The sequence below is a fragment of the Cajanus cajan genome, chromosome 10 (assembly GCF_000230855.2).
Source record: "Cajanus cajan strain Asha chromosome 10, NIPB_CcT2T_4, whole genome shotgun sequence".
Classification (NCBI taxonomy): Eukaryota; Viridiplantae; Streptophyta; class Magnoliopsida; order Fabales; family Fabaceae; genus Cajanus; species Cajanus cajan.
Window position 1 is genome coordinate 43,049,432 of NC_138526.1, and position 17,031 is coordinate 43,066,462.

General features: G+C 29.6%; 2 protein-coding genes across 6 annotated transcripts; both read left to right on the forward strand.

Moving 5' to 3' along the window:
- Positions 1-1,200: 1,200 nt before the first annotated feature.
- Positions 1,201-8,392, forward strand: SRF1 (STRUBBELIG-receptor family 1). Of its 3 annotated transcripts, XM_020350419.3 has the most exons (18): positions 1,201-1,349; positions 1,697-1,780; positions 1,903-2,091; positions 2,396-2,525; positions 2,621-2,692; positions 2,908-2,973; positions 3,052-3,123; positions 3,224-3,295; positions 3,389-3,460; positions 3,546-3,611; positions 4,103-4,168; positions 5,008-5,378; positions 5,495-5,901; positions 6,255-6,526; positions 6,829-6,967; positions 7,375-7,511; positions 7,636-7,792; positions 7,888-8,392. In XM_020350419.3, the coding sequence occupies exons 3-18, from the start codon at positions 1,971-1,973 to the stop codon at positions 7,981-7,983; spliced, it is 2,316 nt and encodes a 771-aa protein (XP_020206008.1). In that variant the 5' UTR covers positions 1,201-1,349; positions 1,697-1,780; positions 1,903-1,970; the 3' UTR covers positions 7,984-8,392. The 3 variants fall into 3 exon arrangements, with proteins under 3 accessions (XP_020206008.1, XP_020206009.1, XP_082921254.1); XM_020350420.3 differs by lacking the exon at positions 1,697-1,780 and having other exon boundaries at positions 1,206-1,349; XM_083065128.1 differs by lacking the exon at positions 1,201-1,349 and having other exon boundaries at positions 1,373-1,780.
- Positions 8,393-10,135: 1,743 nt separating this feature from the next.
- On the forward strand, positions 10,136-16,815 carry LOC109791157 (secretory carrier-associated membrane protein 1). 3 transcript variants are annotated; one of them, XM_020350422.3, is made up of 13 exons: positions 10,137-10,470; positions 12,303-12,368; positions 13,438-13,530; positions 13,627-13,689; positions 14,064-14,097; positions 14,181-14,303; positions 14,618-14,680; positions 14,758-14,851; positions 15,119-15,164; positions 15,254-15,321; positions 16,169-16,217; positions 16,331-16,396; positions 16,478-16,813. In XM_020350422.3, exons 1-13 carry the CDS (start codon positions 10,417-10,419, stop codon positions 16,562-16,564), a joined length of 906 nt encoding a protein of 301 aa, XP_020206011.1. In that variant the 5' UTR covers positions 10,137-10,416; the 3' UTR covers positions 16,565-16,813. The 3 variants fall into 3 exon arrangements, with proteins under 3 accessions (XP_082921255.1, XP_020206011.1, XP_020206012.1); XM_083065129.1 differs by lacking the exon at positions 13,438-13,530 and having other exon boundaries at positions 10,136-10,470; positions 16,478-16,815; XM_020350423.3 differs by lacking the exon at positions 12,303-12,368 and having other exon boundaries at positions 16,478-16,814.
- Positions 16,816-17,031: the final 216 nt, after the last annotated feature.

Genomic DNA, 17,031 nt, shown 5'->3' on the forward strand with positions numbered 1-17,031 from the left:
TATGTATCTATTTTTATACTATAAATATTTATATATAAAAGCTTATATTTAACGTTTCAACGTATAGAGATATGAAATGAGAACACCATCCTCATCAAGTTCACCCTAGGTAGTCCTTTTTAACATATGTACATTAAATTTAAAAATATTTTTAAATGTAAATATGAGGAAATATAAATATCAGTATATCTCATATTGTAAGAAAGTTAAAATATTTGGAAAGAATAATTAATGTTATAGTCTTCTTAATTATTTCCGTCAAATCTTTCTATGTAATACTTCATAAATAAATATTAAATATAGAAATAAATATACTTAATACCTTAAAAATATAATGAATATTTAATATTTTTACATTTAGTAAATAGGAAAATTAATGAAAAATATATTGAAGATAAATTATTAGTCAACGAATTAATCGCCAATATAAACAAAAAGAAGAAATTAAAAAAAGAAGTACAAACATTATTATTTATTTTTACAATAACTATTTATGTTATATATATTTATATAAAATTAATCAATAATATATATATATATTGATAATGCAGAAAAGTTACACTAGTACAAAAATGCTATTGCCAGACCCCGGTCTCCATCACTATATTAAAGTGAGCACTCCGTCACCGCATAATGACAGATAAATTAATCAATAATGTTAGTAATTAACAAGAGTAAGCATCTTGGTTAACAAATATTTCAACAATATTTGTTGAGAAATATTTAATACACTTAATTTATTTAAAAATAAATATTAGACAATTTTATCATCTTAATAAAAAAATTTATTAAAAAAAGATATGTTTAACACACTGTTAAGTCTTGGTTATACAATAAAGAAACACACCTAACTATTCAGAGTTTTTGTAAGTGAATGTCTAGTGGAACTGGTATTGAGTTTAAGTTTTTATAAATAAAAAAGTAAGATAAAATACCCCATTAAAATTATTTAAAAAAACAATAATGCACAGTTTCATTAAGAACTTTAGAGTTATTATCTCAAATAAAATTTACATAGTAACAAATAAATGGTGAAAAAGATAGAGCAATAAGCTATAATTTTTGTTTTTGAATTTAATGAGTAGTACAGCTACAGCATGTAATCGCATGACATACGATACGTTACATACTAACAAATACATCACTCGTCCTTGTCACTACTAATCCAATATGTACTTGTTCTTTATGCGAGAACATATTCTAATTTGACAAATAATAATTGACCGGTTGTAACAGAGCGACAAAGGGACACGAGCACTCCATTATTATAACACATCAAACATGGGCAGCATCGCATGGTACTGAAACAAACAAACCGTACGCGTCGACGAGGGAGCGTAGCAACAACGGTAATTTCACCCTTCCAACACCACACACACTCCAAACAACACATTACACATCACACCCTCATTTCACTTCTCTAGTTTGTAGAGTGTGTGTGTGTGTGTGTGTTTGTGTCTCTGTTTGTTTCAGAGCAGAACTTTTTCTCGTCCCTTTGCCTTTTCTCTTGTTTTCAGCTTTTTCAAACGCCTAGGGTTTTTTCCACAATTTTTAATCACTTTCATCATTATTATAATTATATGATGATAATTATTATATTATATATGCCAAAAGCTTAGTAATGCAGTCTGTGCTTCCGTTCACCACTCAAACTACTAAATAAGCTCCGAATCTTAGCCGTTAAGTTTATTTGCAGACTCTACAAACCTTCATTTTTTGTTTTTGTATTATCTCGAGATTTTCGGCATTACTTCTCGACCTTCTTCAGTTTCTCTCTTAAGTAAGTTCAATTCTTTTCTCAGATTTCATCCTACTCAACTAAACTTTTTCTTTTTATGCATTTTTTGTGTTTGTGGAATAATGGGTTTGTTTTGGTTTTCTTTGGGGGGATTGAATTTTCAGGACGGGATGGTTTGGTGATTGGTTTAAAGGGAAAGGGTAAGGCGAAGATTAACGTTGAGTTTGGCAAAATGGGTGAGGAGAGATCCGGTTCACTGTACAAGAGAGTGAAGATCCATGGACAAGTTCTATTGGGATTTATGTTGATCTGCATAGTCCAGTTTTCACTTGCAGCCACTGATCCATCTGATGGTAATGATTCTGTCCCTTTTTAGTCTTACCTATTTTCCTCTACAGTGATGCTTTGGGTTGATAAATGATAATTGTGTTCCCGTGTCTCTTTTTATGTAATGTGCTCAAACATTTCTCATTGAAATCATTATTATATAGCTACTTTTTTGAATTGTCTTTCCTCTTGGCCAATGTGTAATGGGCTACTGAATTGTGTGGCAGTGGTATGGAGTGGAAAGTGATGTTTACTGTTGTACACATTCTTGATTGTTTTCATCTATCTGTGGTTTGTTATTAGAGTTCTAAAATTTTATAATTGGAGCAGTTGCTGCAATTAATGGCTTATATACTGCATTGGGCAACCCTATTCTTCCTGGGTGGGTTTCTAGTGCGGGAGACCCCTGTGGACAAGGGTGGCAAGGTGTTCAATGTAATGGTTCAGTCATACAAGAAATGTATGTAATCACTTTTCTCTTGCTTCTTCCTCACTTTGATTGAATCTCACAGAGAATAAATAACCATTAGCTCTTTGTTGTTTAATTTATGACAGAGTTCTGAATGGTGCAAACTTGGGAGGAGAACTAGGTGATAGCTTGGGAGGTTTTGTTTCTATCAGAGCAATGTAAATAGCCTCTTCTTTTTCTCTCTCTCTGCTCCACTCTTGCTGGCTTGCTTTCTCTGCATCTTTCTGTGTGTCCCCAGGCATGTGCATGACATGAGCAAGTCAATGTGGGATGTATTTATAATGCATTTCCAAAGTTCATGAACTTCAGTGGTCATTCTTTTGAATGTTTCTCCTGCATAATCTTTACTGTTTCTTACATGTTTCTGGGGCAGAGTTCTAAACAACAATCACATTGGGGGAAGTATTCCATCCAGTTTGCCAGTCACTTTACAACACCTGTATGTGGTACTTACCTTTGTGATACTATCTCTTCGAACACATTATGCAAAATAACATAATGGTTTGGGCTTTTGCAGCTTTCTTTCAGATAACCAGTTCACTGGAAGTATTCCAGCCTCTTTATCCACATTGACTGAACTGACTGACATGTGAGTTTATTGCTTCTTTTGTATTTATATCAAATTCTAATGATGGCTGATTTTAACTGTTATGCAAGTTTATCTAACTGAGATTGTATTATCCTTTCAGGTCACTTAACAACAATCTTTTAACAGGAGAAATACCAGATGCATTTGAGTCTCTCACGCAATTGATCAATCTGTAGGGAATAATTTCAAATGATTCTTCAGCTATGTATACATTAAATTGAATTACATGTAAAACTTATTTGGTGAACCACAAACTGCTGTGCAGAGATTTATCTAATAACAATTTGAGTGGGGAATTGCCTCCATCTATGGAGAATTTGTCAGCTCTGACCAGCGTGTGAGTATTTAGTCTTGATTAGATGATATTTTTTGAACTTATTTCTCTGCTTTGTCATTTAATCTAACTTTTTTCTCATTGGCAGACATTTACAGAACAATAATTTGTCTGGGATCCTCAATGTCTTACAAGACCTTCCACTGCAAGATTTGTACTTCTCTTGACCATGTTTCATATAAATTTTGTATGATATTAATTTGGTTAAAATAAATAATTAGTTCCTTTAGTTTCAACCAATTTAGACTCTGGTCCCTAAGGGACCAATGCTTTAATAATGGGAAACTCTAAATATCATTTCTCCCTAAAATAGGGACTAATACCTTAATAAGTAAAATTTATAATGATTAAAATCTAAACAAGTGAAAAATAGTAGACAAATACCTTATTGTAAATGGCAAGGACCAAAATCCAAATGAAGGAAACTATAGAAACCAATATTCAGAAAAATAATTAAGGGAACCAAGTTTTAAATCAGGTGAAAATCTAGGGATCATTTATATGACCTGTTGGTTTAAAGAATTGTTGTTGATATGGGTTGTAGAGCTTTTGGAAAATTGAAATTTGTTTAGAATTTGATGTCTTTAATTTTTCAACCACATTAATTCTCTTCAAATTTGTGCTTATTCTGCCCTATTTAAACAGGAACGTTGAGAACAACCAGTTTGCCGGACCAATACCTCCGAAGTTGTTAATGATCCCAAACTTCAGGTGAAATCCTTAAAAATAAAGATTATTTTTTATACTTAAATGAGATAATTCCTGAGCTACAAAAATGTGAAGATGGACACGAACTTGTGTGAATTGGAATACATTTTTATGAAAATATATGTTATCCTGTTAATTACAAAATGTTCAGTGTTGCAATTAAGCACAAAAAAGAGCTTAGGCATGAAGTTTTCCTTTCTTCATATTTTTTGCAAAAAGTAGCCAATTAGATTGTGGCTCCCTTTATACAGCCAAGCATTTGAAACTACACATGTATTGTAATATAAGTTAGTCCTTAGTCAAGGTTTAGAGACATAATTTCAGATGTGTAACAGTCAGTGCACATTTAACAAGGTATGCATTTTTTTTTTCTTGTGTGCTTTTGCTCTCAAATAAACTTTTCATATAACTTTTGGCAAAGGACTCATGTATGTTGGGAAATATTGTGTATGATAATAGTGCTTGAAATTTGTATTTATTGGCCTGATAAATGTGCAAGTGTTTTTCCTTTGTAATTTAAATTGGATTGGATATGAAAAAAGACAATGATACCTGCCAAAATAAAGATAATGGTAACGAGTAGGCTTGACTGAAGAAAGTGGTCACTAGACTATTGGTAGTTGGTGCACTGGACCAGTAACAGGACTCCAAGGTGGTGATGTTAGTGTTATTGCAGCTATTTGTATCTGTCTGAGAAAAATGAAGTGTTTATTCCTTGATCAAAGTTTCCTTCATTCTCTGTTCCTTAGCTGATTTCTGTCATGTCAGAAAATGTGAGTGATATATATTATATATTTGTAACTTTGGCGCCTCAAGAACTCATGGTGATTTTTTTTATACAGAAATGATGGAAACCCATTTAATCTTAATGGTAATGCTACTATAGCTCCAACACATGCACCTCATTCTCCAGTTATAGCACCACCACCTGGACGTATACCTACTAAACCAACTAAGGGACCAACTTCAGCAAAGGAATCAAATTCTGGGAAATCGAATAAAAACACCAAAAGGGTGGTTTGGATATCTATTTCTAGTATATTGGTGTTTATTATTGTAGTATTGGGTCTTCTTCTCTTTGTTCCAAGATGTAGCAGAAGAGAACGGGTTGACAGAAGCTCCAAGCAACATCAAGTTGGTGTATATGGAGGTGAAACACAGAATCGTAGGGAATATGGGGATTTAGTCCAACCACCTAATCAAACTGAGAAAGGCAAATAAATAAAAATTTTGGTCTCTTAATTTTGTTTCTAACATTTAATTTCCTTGTCAGGATTTCATTGATATAACCATTGCACTTTCTAAACATTTTTTTCTTTCTCTTAATAGTACCTAAAGGTGCTGTTGTGAGGCCGAAAGGGGATCATCAAGAGGAGACAAGGAGAGTGAGGCCTATTTCAAAGCCACAAGTCCAGAAAGAAAATGACGAACAAAGAATGGGAACAATCCCAAAGCTGTTAGATCATGAGATAGATATGAGTGCTCTAGATGCATATTCAATGCCTTCTCCACCACCACCACCTCCACCACTTTCAAATGAGAGGGTGACTGTTGAACCAACCCCATTCCACAGAGAGGCTAACATCAATCATCCCAAAAAAAGTCCAGTTCCCACTTTTGCAAAAACTTTCACCATTGCATCCCTTCAACAGTATACAAATAGCTTTTCTCAAGACAATCTTATAGGTTTAGGCATGCTGGGGAGTGTGTATAGGGCAGAGCTTCCTGATGGAAAGGTAGGATTGTTTCTTATTAATTGCATTGATGTGTATGGAATGTACTGGATTTTTGTGTGTATCCCCTGCGAATTTCGTTGTTAAGGCTTATATCTAGTTTTGTGAACTTTTATCACCTTTAGGTAGCTACAAATGATTATGTTAATATTCTATCTTTTTGTGTAGTCTTAAATGTTCCTTTATCTGGATAGATGATATTTATTTTATCACATGTTTAACTACTGATATGTTTGAATTGCATTTTGATTCAAGTTTCTCTATTTCTGTTTCATTTGCTCAAATAGTCTTGTAAATTACATTTATATTGTCACTGGATTAAAATCTTGACACTTACTCTTTCTCTGAATTGTTAGATACTTGCTGTGAAGAAACTAGATAAGAGAGTTTCTGAACACCAAGCAGATGATGAGTTTCTTGAATTGGTAAACAGTATTGACAGAATCCGGCATGCAAATATTGTTGAGCTTCTTGGGTACTGTGCAGAGTATGGTCAAAGGCTTCTAATTTATGAGTATTGCAGTAATGGGTCGCTGCAGGATGCACTCCATTCAGATGATGAATTCAAAACAAGGCTGTCATGGAATACTCGCATTCGAATAGCACTTGGGGCAGCTAGAGCCTTAGAGTAAGTCAATTAACCATCAAGTGTTGACATTAAGGAAAAATATTTGCTTGCCCCTATCTGTTGATTTGTTGTGTCTAATGGATTCAATGTTTCCATTTTCTAATTTAATTTGTCTGGCCAGAGTTTTCAAGTATTCGCAGTGGATTAATTTAATGATGGAACTTTTTTGCTAGAAACTTGGTATCGTTATAGTATTTATGCTAGAACTTTTTGAAGTTTAAGTTCATATAATCATAGTTCTCCATAATATGTCTTGATGTGGAACTTTCTAAATCTAACACTGTAATTTGTCCTCTGACTAGGTATTTGCATGAGCAGTGTCAGCCACCTGTTGTACACAGAAATTTCAAGATTGCCAACATTCTCCTTGATGATGATGTTTCTGTGCGTGTATCTGATTGTGGTTTGGCTCCATTAATAACTAAAGGTTCTGTAAGTCAGGTAAGAGATTATTAGGTATTGCATGAAATATGTTTCGGCATTATAAGGTCATTGGTTAGAAAAATTCTGCAAGAAAATGCATATTTCGTGCGGACTAACCTCCCTAATTTGATTGTGGTAATTTCGTCTTATGTTTAAGGTTTTCCTCCCTCATCATTATGAAGCATACTCTGAACTGGAATGATTAGCATAGGTGTATGAATGTTGATAACACTTATCCTAAAGATTGAAAGAAATTTTCAAAATCATCCTACATGAACATGCTTCCTGTGAAATGCATTTTTTAACTTGTATTTGGTTGTTTCTTCTGAAGTATGGTGTAACTATATTATATCAATGGCGAATAGAATTTCATTAGAATAATTGTCAGTGAAATTTGCATTGTATAACACTCCATGGATTTTCAGCTCTCAGGACAACTGCTAACAGCTTATGGCTATGGAGCTCCAGAGTTTGAGTCAGGAATTTATACATACCAGAGCGATGTCTACAGCTTTGGAGTGGTTATGTTAGAACTTTTGACAGGCCGTCAGTCTTTTGACAAGTGAGAGCCAAAAACAAGTATTTTTTTTTTATTAATCGAAATTACAATTATGATAACAAGTAATTTAACATTTATTTCCGTTTATTTATGGATTTAATTCATGTATTGTGAACATCTTGGACAGGAAACGCCCTCGAGGGGAGCAGTTTCTGGTGAGGTGGGCTATTCCTCAACTTCATGACATTGATGCGTTATCAAAGATGGTTGATCCTTCTCTAAATGGAAACTACCCTGCTAAATCATTGTCAAATTTTGCAGACATTATTTCTAGATGTGTTCAGGTGAGCTTCTTTCACTCATGAGGGTTACTTTGCTTACTAATAATAATCTCTTTGCCATGAAATTGATTTCTTGGCCTTCTATGTGTCTTATGCAGTCGGAGCCAGAATTTAGGCCAGCAATGTCAGAGGTTGTCTTGTACTTAATAAATATGATAAGGAAGGAATCTCAGCAAAATGAATCAAATGAATAATGGAAATGGTGTTATTTGAACATGAATTACGTGTGCAAAGAATCTCATCTGGTTAAGATATGCATGTCACCCAAGGAGGGGCCCAATTAGATGCCCCCCATATTCGAAGTACTAACCCATCCAAAATTCACATGCCATCAGCTTCAGAGGATTGTAGCTACCAACACTCCTCGCACTCGTCAAGTTTATATTTTATAATTATACATATGATCATTTAATGCTTCATTAAACCATACCATGTTGATGTGCCCATTTCTTTGATGATTGCTTCCATATTGTTGATAGTTTCATTGTGCATCCTAGTTGGTGATTTCATGTTAATCCTTGATGAAATTTTGATAATCCTTGTATCTATACACATTCAAGCATTGTTATTTATATAAATATTTGTTCTTAGTAAAGTAGAAAACGCCTGTCTAAGATGATGCGGTATTTGTATATTAGTTGTAGCGCGTGTTTGGACACGTATGGAAATCGTAACCGGAAAGCATAAAAGAACGTCCAATTCGTAAAAAGCTAGAAATAATGACAAGGAATCGGGCTTTTTATTAAGTACACATCCGTTTATTAATGAGATCGGGACACTTTCTACTTCTATATCTTATTTAATAAAAATATTTAAAAATATGTTTGATAAATTAATTAGTGTTATATTTGATTTTTAAATCTAAAAATCTTGAATTTAAATCTTATTTTTATAGAAATGATTAATTTTTAATATTATTTTTTATTATTTAAAAGTTTAAGGATAAAATCATCTATAAAAAAAATGTGTATATTTTCTTTATTATATGTTATTGATACAATTGTCATACTCTTTATATATATTTTTTAATTTATTTGTTCCTCAAATGCCATTTTTTTTATTATAAATTGTTCACTCAGCATTTTTATTCTCAGCACTCACCTCCTTCTTTTAACATTATTTTTGTTTTCCTCCGGTACTAACTATCAATTTGGAATGATAAAAATATATTTTCATAAAGTATTTTTTAGATGAAGAAATATATAATTTCGTAATGTACTTTTCAGTTATAAAACATACTTCTAAAAACTAGAAGAGTAAAAACATACTTTTTAGAAAGTATTTTCTGAAAATTTCTTTTAATGGATTGAGGAGACATTATGAAAAAGTTATTAAGAAATATATGCAAGTTTAATATAATGTTAATTCATTATCATGTCATCATGTTTTGATACATAATTAAAAATTAAATATTATCATTTTAATTTTTAAAATTTCAAAATATTTTTATGATATGTATTATTAGACGAAAAGATAAATGTTCATAATGAATTGATATTCAGCTAAAAATAAAATAGATGATATAACAATTATGTAAAAAAAAATCTTTTTACTTTAAAATTATTAGGTCATAAGCTAATGTAGGAAATCTGAGGAAAAAAGTTCAGCAATACTAAAATAGATAAATAGTTAAACTTAATATTTATGAAAATTACATGAATTAATTTAAATTCAGATATCTCATCTTAAATCTAAATTTAATTAGTGTCAAAATGGCCTCATCCTTCAAATAAGAATAGACTGCACTTTCGAGTTTGTTTCTCTATTAACGACAAAGTTGCGAATACACTAACCCATTTTCTAATACATTTTTTTTTATAATAAACCTTTTGTTATTAGTAAAAGATTATTAAAAATTATAAAATTGTAAATGAGATTCATTAAATAAAGAGTGAGATACATAAAATTATATAATTTTGAAAATTTTTAACCAATAATAAAGAATATATTAAAAATGTTTTTAAAAAGTATATTATTAACATTTTTCAATTGCAACACACAAAAAAAATAGTGTTATTGACCATGGAAGAGTTAACAATAAAAAAAAATGTTGTAACACAATAACTTATATTATGTTATTATATATGAGAAACATTAACAATATATTTTTTAATACTTTTTCTATTTTATACATAAATTTCACTAAATGAAAGAAAAGTATAGAGAGTTTGTTGTCAGTAATCTTTCTTGTTATATTTATGTTATTTTAATTACCAGGAAACAAATATTATTATATTAGTCATATTCACATATTTAATTATTTGAAATATTTACTTGCACAATAAAACATTAAAAAAAAATTATATGAACGGACGCTGGTTATAAGGTAGAACGATGCATGAATATTTTTCATCCTTCCATTGGTGTGTTTTCTAACACCTTTGGTTGGTAAAACGAGAATTAGTTTCTCTCCATTCCTCTTCAGTTTTCTTTCCCCATTAGCCTTAACAAAACAAACAACATCGCAAAGCAAAGAGAAGCCACTCATTTTTATTCCCCTAGCTATGAACAAATATCTTTCCTCATTTTTTTTATGCCATTCCCTCCTCATCAAATCTTGTATCCATTTTCATTTTTCCTTTCTCTCTTAATTTTGATTTCTCATTGTCTATATCTTTGTGTTTGGCATGGGTAGCTACGACACCAACCCCTTTGCTGAAGAAGAGGTTAATCCCTTCGCCGTAAGTTTCATTCCTATCCCTCTTCATTAAATTCCCATGTCTATTGAATTACATGTTTCATGTTGCATGCAACTGCAATACATATTTGCTTGCATGTTTGTCTATTTGATTCGTGTTTGTGGTGTCAATGGTGAATTTGTAATTAACGTTGATGCGAAATGATGTATGATATATATGATTTATTCTTGGAACCTTGTTCATTATTGTACACTTTGTTCATGTTTCAAATCTTGTGAACTAAAAATTTGAAAACAAATGTTTCTCTTAAATGACGCTACATAGTGATTACGTGATTTACTTATTCTCTATTTCTATTAAGTAAATGTTAGATTGTGGATGCGATGCCATGGCAACATCTCTGTTGCGATTGCCATCACAATCGTACTATTTTGTAACAGTCAAACCCCAACCTTAACCGACATAATGATTTTAATTGGTTCTTAGTTCTTTATTTGTTTACTCTTTGTGTTATGAAGTATTTTTTTCTAAGGTAATATATATTTAAGAAGAAAATTATTAATTACATGAATTACCATGGAAATAGTATTCTTATTAAAAATTAAAATATATATTCGAATCTATTTGAGTGTTGAATTTAATTTATATGTGTTGCTAGTAAATTAAAAAAAAAAGAAAAAAAAAAGCTTTTTTACACGTGTATCTAATGGAATTTAATTGTTTTTACTATATCATTTTATTCATTGCTATGACGTGATCGGAGAATGAATAACAATTGAATGTCTTCATGGAAAATACTCCGCAGTAATGTGGTGTATGTGTATAGATTAAACTCAAGTGACAAGTATTATTGAAGCAAACTAAAAAAAATAATAAGACATATAATATGAGATAAAAAAAAAAATATATCTTGAATATTTTAAAAGTTATTTTTTTTGGTAAAATAAAAAAAAATGGATTGCAAAATTCAAAATTTATGAATATTTTTCTATTAGATTAAATTTCATTCAAATTAATGTCATTAAATTATTTTGGGCACTTGTAGAAAAAAGGTCATCGAAAATGAAAATACAAATCACTACATGAGAGAAGTTCACACTTTTAACACACTTTTAAAAGAATATTTATTAATGTTCAAATGCGTTATTTTAATCACTAACCGACATTTTTAAAACATAAAGTGTTTCAATTATTTATTATTATTATTATTAGAAAAAATATATATTTATATTTTCATAAAAACTAGATAACCTAAAGCCTATAATACTAACTTTTACTTATACTAATGATAATCTTAGTTAATTAAGAAAACAAAATGATGATGATAAAAGTGGTGATTAATCCTAATAGATATAGAAGAAATACGGAAACTAATCATACATGAAACCTTAATATGATAAAATATTTTTATATATTTTGATAATTATATTAGAGGGGGTTATAATTACACCAGTATAACTTTTACCAAGTATTACACCACTTAATAACTTTATATTAAATGTGAATTTTGTAAAACTAACCGTTGGATTGAAAGTTCATATCACTTTATATTTGTATATTAAATTTTGTTAAAATTAAACAACAACTTGAAGGTAATCAAAATGTTCATATTTTAATATATTTTGAAATAAATATATTACGCCAATTTTGTTTTATAAGAATGAAGTATCAAATCATCTTGGACTAATATAAAATTTTGTATATATGATCTAAGAGTAAAGAACTTACAATCTAATAGTTAAATTTACAAAATTCATATTTAATATAGAATTATTAAGTGATGTAATACTTAGTAAAAATTATACTAATATTATTATAACATTCCTCGTTATATTAACATCTAAAAGTTGGTGCTAAAGTTTGTTTTCTATTAGGACGGAGGTGCTAAAGGAAAAGCATCCGGGCTATCAAATCGTGGTGGTGGTGCATCATATTCTAACGTAGGCTTCTTCTTACATGTCATTACTATTATTACTATTATGTAAACGTACAATTATAACTTCATTTTTTTTATCATATTTTGGCAAACAAAAGGAAGCACCAGTTGCTTCAAATTTCAATTTGTATCATTTGTATTTTGATTAAGCAAGGGTGTCTCATATATACTTCATAGTTTCTTAACCAGTTTCAATATCTATAGCTTCAAAAAAGCTTTTTTTTTATAATTTAAATATTAGATACTTGGTATACTTTTTATGTTTCCAAAAGACAAAAGATTTAGTCTAGTTGTCTTATGGAGGTTGTTTTACTTTTATAGTAATGACTTGTTGACATTAATTAATTTGTTTTAGTCTATTATTAAAGGAATTTGTATTTGTAAGATGCTAAATTGTTATTAGTAAGTTGTCTAGATTGTAGGAGTAAAAGTGGTACGCCATGACCATCAACATAGTGATAATTCTTAATATAATATTTGGAGCAACTTTTCCGAGACAAGCAAACATGCACCTTTCCAACCTTTTGGCTAAGATTAACCTTAGTAACAAAAGTTGTATATATGGATGGCAACACAATGTTAGTGTAGCAAAAGATGTAAGACAAAATTAACATAGAAGAAGTAAGGATAAATAGAACTCTTTTGAAGCAAGAGATTCTACCCTTTTGTCATAGCCTATTATAAAAACTATAAAATAACATGAATATGTTTGGAAAAATCAAATTCTACCCTCGTGTAGTTTTAGATTCATGTAAGACATTATTATTAACAGGGAAGTTTAAAGACATAATTATAAGTTTGCCTAATCAGTTATTATTTGAATGTAGGATTTGTAGGTAGAATCTTTAAAATTAAGAATTTGAAAAATACAAGTTCTTGGAACAAATCTTCCTTTGAAAAAGATTGAACAAGTTGGTATACCTAGTTTTGTTGGAATACTATCTTAAGATGTTCTTGTTGGTTTGGAGTTGAATGTTTAATTGGCTATAAAGTTATGAAATTGTCGATGTACAAATTCATGATATTGTCTTATTTATTTATTACCTTTATTTTTATTTTTATTTTATAAATAGAATCCAGGACATGCATCATCAAAACTTTCACCCTTGTCTCCCGAGCCTTACGATCGGGCAACAACGGTTGACATTCCTCTCGATACCGAAAAGGTGGACCATATTATGTAAATATATGAATAAATTAATGTCAAAATTATGTTGTATTAATGTTTATCAAATATTTAATTATGTACATTTCCCCTACAGGACCTTAAAGCGAAAGAGAAGGAGCTTCAAGCTAGAGAGGCTGAATTGAAAAGAAGGGAACAGGTCATTATCTTTAACTCTTATTTGATAACTTTAATACTCATTTTATTACTAAGTTAGAAACTTAGATCGAAATATTCAATGTTTTTATTGTTATTTTACATAGGAGCTTATAATTATTAGTGTTTCTATCAGTTTTATGTTAATAAATAACATGTTACCAATTGGTAGTAAAAGTGAATTATTGTAATTTCCTTGATGCATACAAATTATTATTTGTACATTAGTAATAATACTTCACCTGAGTTTTTGTTTCTTACCCTAAAAAGAGAAATATCATACTTTTAACCAAGTTGTAAGTAGTTAACTTGGCTATATTGCATATGTAAGATATTTTGTGTTAGTCAAGTAATGCATGATCTTATGATGATTTATAGGAACTAAAACGAAAGGAAGATGCTATAGCACGAGGTATTTCAAGTTTATTTATACTTAGAGTTTTAAAGGAGTAATATGTCTTTAGATTGGTGGTTTACACTATTTTTTGTTTGCAGCTGGAATAGTTATTGAGGAGAAAAATTGGCCACCATTTTTACCTATCATTCATCATGATATTGCAAATGAAATACCAATACATCTTCAATCAATTCAATATGTTGCATTTACAACATGGTTAGGTATGTTGAAGTCTATAATATTTTTGTTATAGGTTATATTTTAGTCATAACTACTTATTTTTTTTGATAATAATTAGTTAATAGTTTTTTTAATCAATGATTTCAATATTGATTAAAGTGTTAGACAAAAAGGAAGTTACAGATTCTATTCATGTTCACATATGCTCAAAATTATAATTTAAATAATTTTTTTTTTTAAATGCTACATAACTTTTTGTTTCATATATTTCTATTTTTTATATGTTAGTAAAATGCATTTAAAATTCTTTAATTACAATCCATATTTTAGTTTTAAACTTTGTAAAAATTTGCAGGGTTGATTATATGTCTTTTATGGAACATTGCAGCAGTTACTACTGCTTGGGTCAAAGGAGAAGGTTTGTTTTACACCTAGATATGAACCATTAAACATAGTAGGGTCATGTTGTTTACACAAATTTATCTAACCTTGTAGGTATTTCTATTTGGTTTCTTTCGATCATATACTTTATTTCTGGAGTTCCAGCATCTTATGTGACGTGGTATCGTCCCTTATATCGTGCTACAAGGTAGTTTTCAATATTTCTAAATTATGTGGCATGCAAATCCAAGTTTTTGTTTTTTTTGGTAGTTGCATGTATATATGGGGAATTTGTGGGAAATATGCAAGCTAATAGATGACAATATTGTGAAAGGCTTGTGGATGCAAAATTTACACTGCGAAATATTATTATTGTGAACATTAATAGTTTTAGTTGAATGATTTTGGGTTTTTTTTCTATGATTTTAATAACATTTTGAATTAGAATGTTATATTTTGTACTTTTGTGTTACAGGACGGATAGTGCTCTAAGGTTTAGTTGGTTTTTCTTGTCATATGGGGTAAATGTTAAATACTTTCTACTTGTACTCATTCATTTACACTAATTTTGTTAAGTGTTTTTATCTATTATCCTATTCTTTCCAAGCAGGTGCACATTCTTTTTTGCGTTTTTGCGGCAGTTGCTCCTCCGATGATATTTAAAGGAAAATCTCTTACGTGAGTTTCTTTATAATAAACACTATATTCCATTAATACTTAACACTATTCTTTAATTTACGGGTGTTCATAAATTAAATTTTTGAAAAGTTCAAATTAAACCAAGTTAATTTATTTTATAAAAGTGAATTAATTAATTGATTCAATTTTTATAAAGTAAATCGATTTGATTTTTTTAAAATATAGATAAGATTTTTTAAAATTGAATTAGTTTGATGTAATACATTTATCCACTTTTTATTCATATATAAATTTTTAAAAATTAATTAATTAATTAATTAAATCGAATCGATCCATTTTATAAAAATTGATTGGATAACCGAACTAATTTTACAAAATAGATTGGTTCGTATTTTCTTTCACTAAATAGATCAAATTTTTTAACATTAATCAAATCATTTATAAATTAGTTAAAATTTATTTAGATTTTTCACACACCCTACTTTAATTACCTTTTGTTAATTTAGTATGTTAGAGGTGAGCAAAAGATTAATACGTTACCCATACTTTACAACATGTGGAAATTGCTCTATTTATTACCTCTTGATATGTTTATTTTTATGCGATTCATTATCAAACTAAATAAATTGTCCCTAAACTATTTTATTGAACAATCATCTTTTTGATGCACTCTATATGACACGACTTTGTCTCTATTACACTTGACTTAATGATTATCTCATCATATTTTTTCTTCATATTGTTGTGTTGAGCTAAAGACATGTTTATTATAATATCACTTTTATCGGTTTTGTTATTGATATTTGTTATACTTTTCTTTTTTGCATTGTGGTGGTTTTTTTACTTGAATTAATGATTGTGTTGTGTAATTTTATATTATGGACAGAGGTATTTTGCCTGCATTTGAGGTATTGGACTACAATCTAGTGGTTGGGGTAAGTACTAATTGTGTTACTTTTTTTGGCTTCTAATATGCCACCATTTTTCTTTAGTTGTATAATTTTCCGCTACATATTGAAATTATGCTAATAGTTGCGTTGAATTACAGATATTATACTTCATTGGATTTGGATTTTTTTGCATTGAATCACTATTGAGCATTTGGGTTATTCAGGTTTTAATCTTCCTAGAATCACCTTCTTGTTATCTCTTGAAACTACTACTTTCTTCTATGATATTTAATTTATATTTGCAGCAAGTGTACATGTACTTTCGAGGCAGTGGAAAAGCTGCAGAAATGAGACGTGAGGCTGCCAAAGGGGCTATGAGGGCAGCTCTATGACAAGGTGATGAAATGTGGAAAGTGACACTTGCAAATGTATTATTAGTGGTTTCACCCAAAATATTGATTTCTTCTTGTTAGTTTCTTGCATGGTTTGAGGTCTGCATAAAAGTAGGATCTTTTATTATAGGTTTTGTCCTAGGAATTGAGTCGTGTTTGGATATGTGTATGTAAAGTTGATTTTGGATCAATGTGATTTACAGATTTCATTTTAAGTAAATGAGAATTTCTTGTAGATTTGTATTTGGATAACAAATATTAGAAAATTGGTTTTAAAATAATATTTGAAAACTTGTAATCAAAATTTATTTTTAGTATATAATTACTAAAATGGGCTTTAATATCTCTATATATGTTTATTTGTTATATATATATATATATATATATATATATATATATATATATATAATTAATAGCCAAGTTTACAATCTTTTTTCTTTCTATATTTTGATGAGGAGCATATTGAT

Bases quoted from the DNA above. Each gene is read 5' to 3' on its own strand.
- SRF1 (XM_020350419.3), top strand. From the start codon at position 1,971: ATGGGTGAGGAGAGATCCGGTTCACTGTACAAGAGAGTGAAGATCCAT. The intron at 2,526-2,620 runs GTATGTAATCAC...AATTTATGACAG, and splicing joins GGTTCAGTCATACAAGAAAT to AGTTCTGAATGGTGCAAACT. The intron at 5,379-5,494 runs GCAAATAAATAA...TTCTCTTAATAG, and splicing joins ACCTAATCAAACTGAGAAAG to TACCTAAAGGTGCTGTTGTG.
- LOC109791157 (XM_020350422.3), top strand. From the start codon at position 10,417: ATGGGTAGCTACGACACCAACCCCTTTGCTGAAGAAGAGGTTAATCCC. The intron at 12,369-13,437 runs GTAGGCTTCTTC...TTTTATAAATAG, and splicing joins GTGGTGCATCATATTCTAAC to AATCCAGGACATGCATCATC. The intron at 16,218-16,330 runs GTAAGTACTAAT...GTTGAATTACAG, and splicing joins ACTACAATCTAGTGGTTGGG to ATATTATACTTCATTGGATT.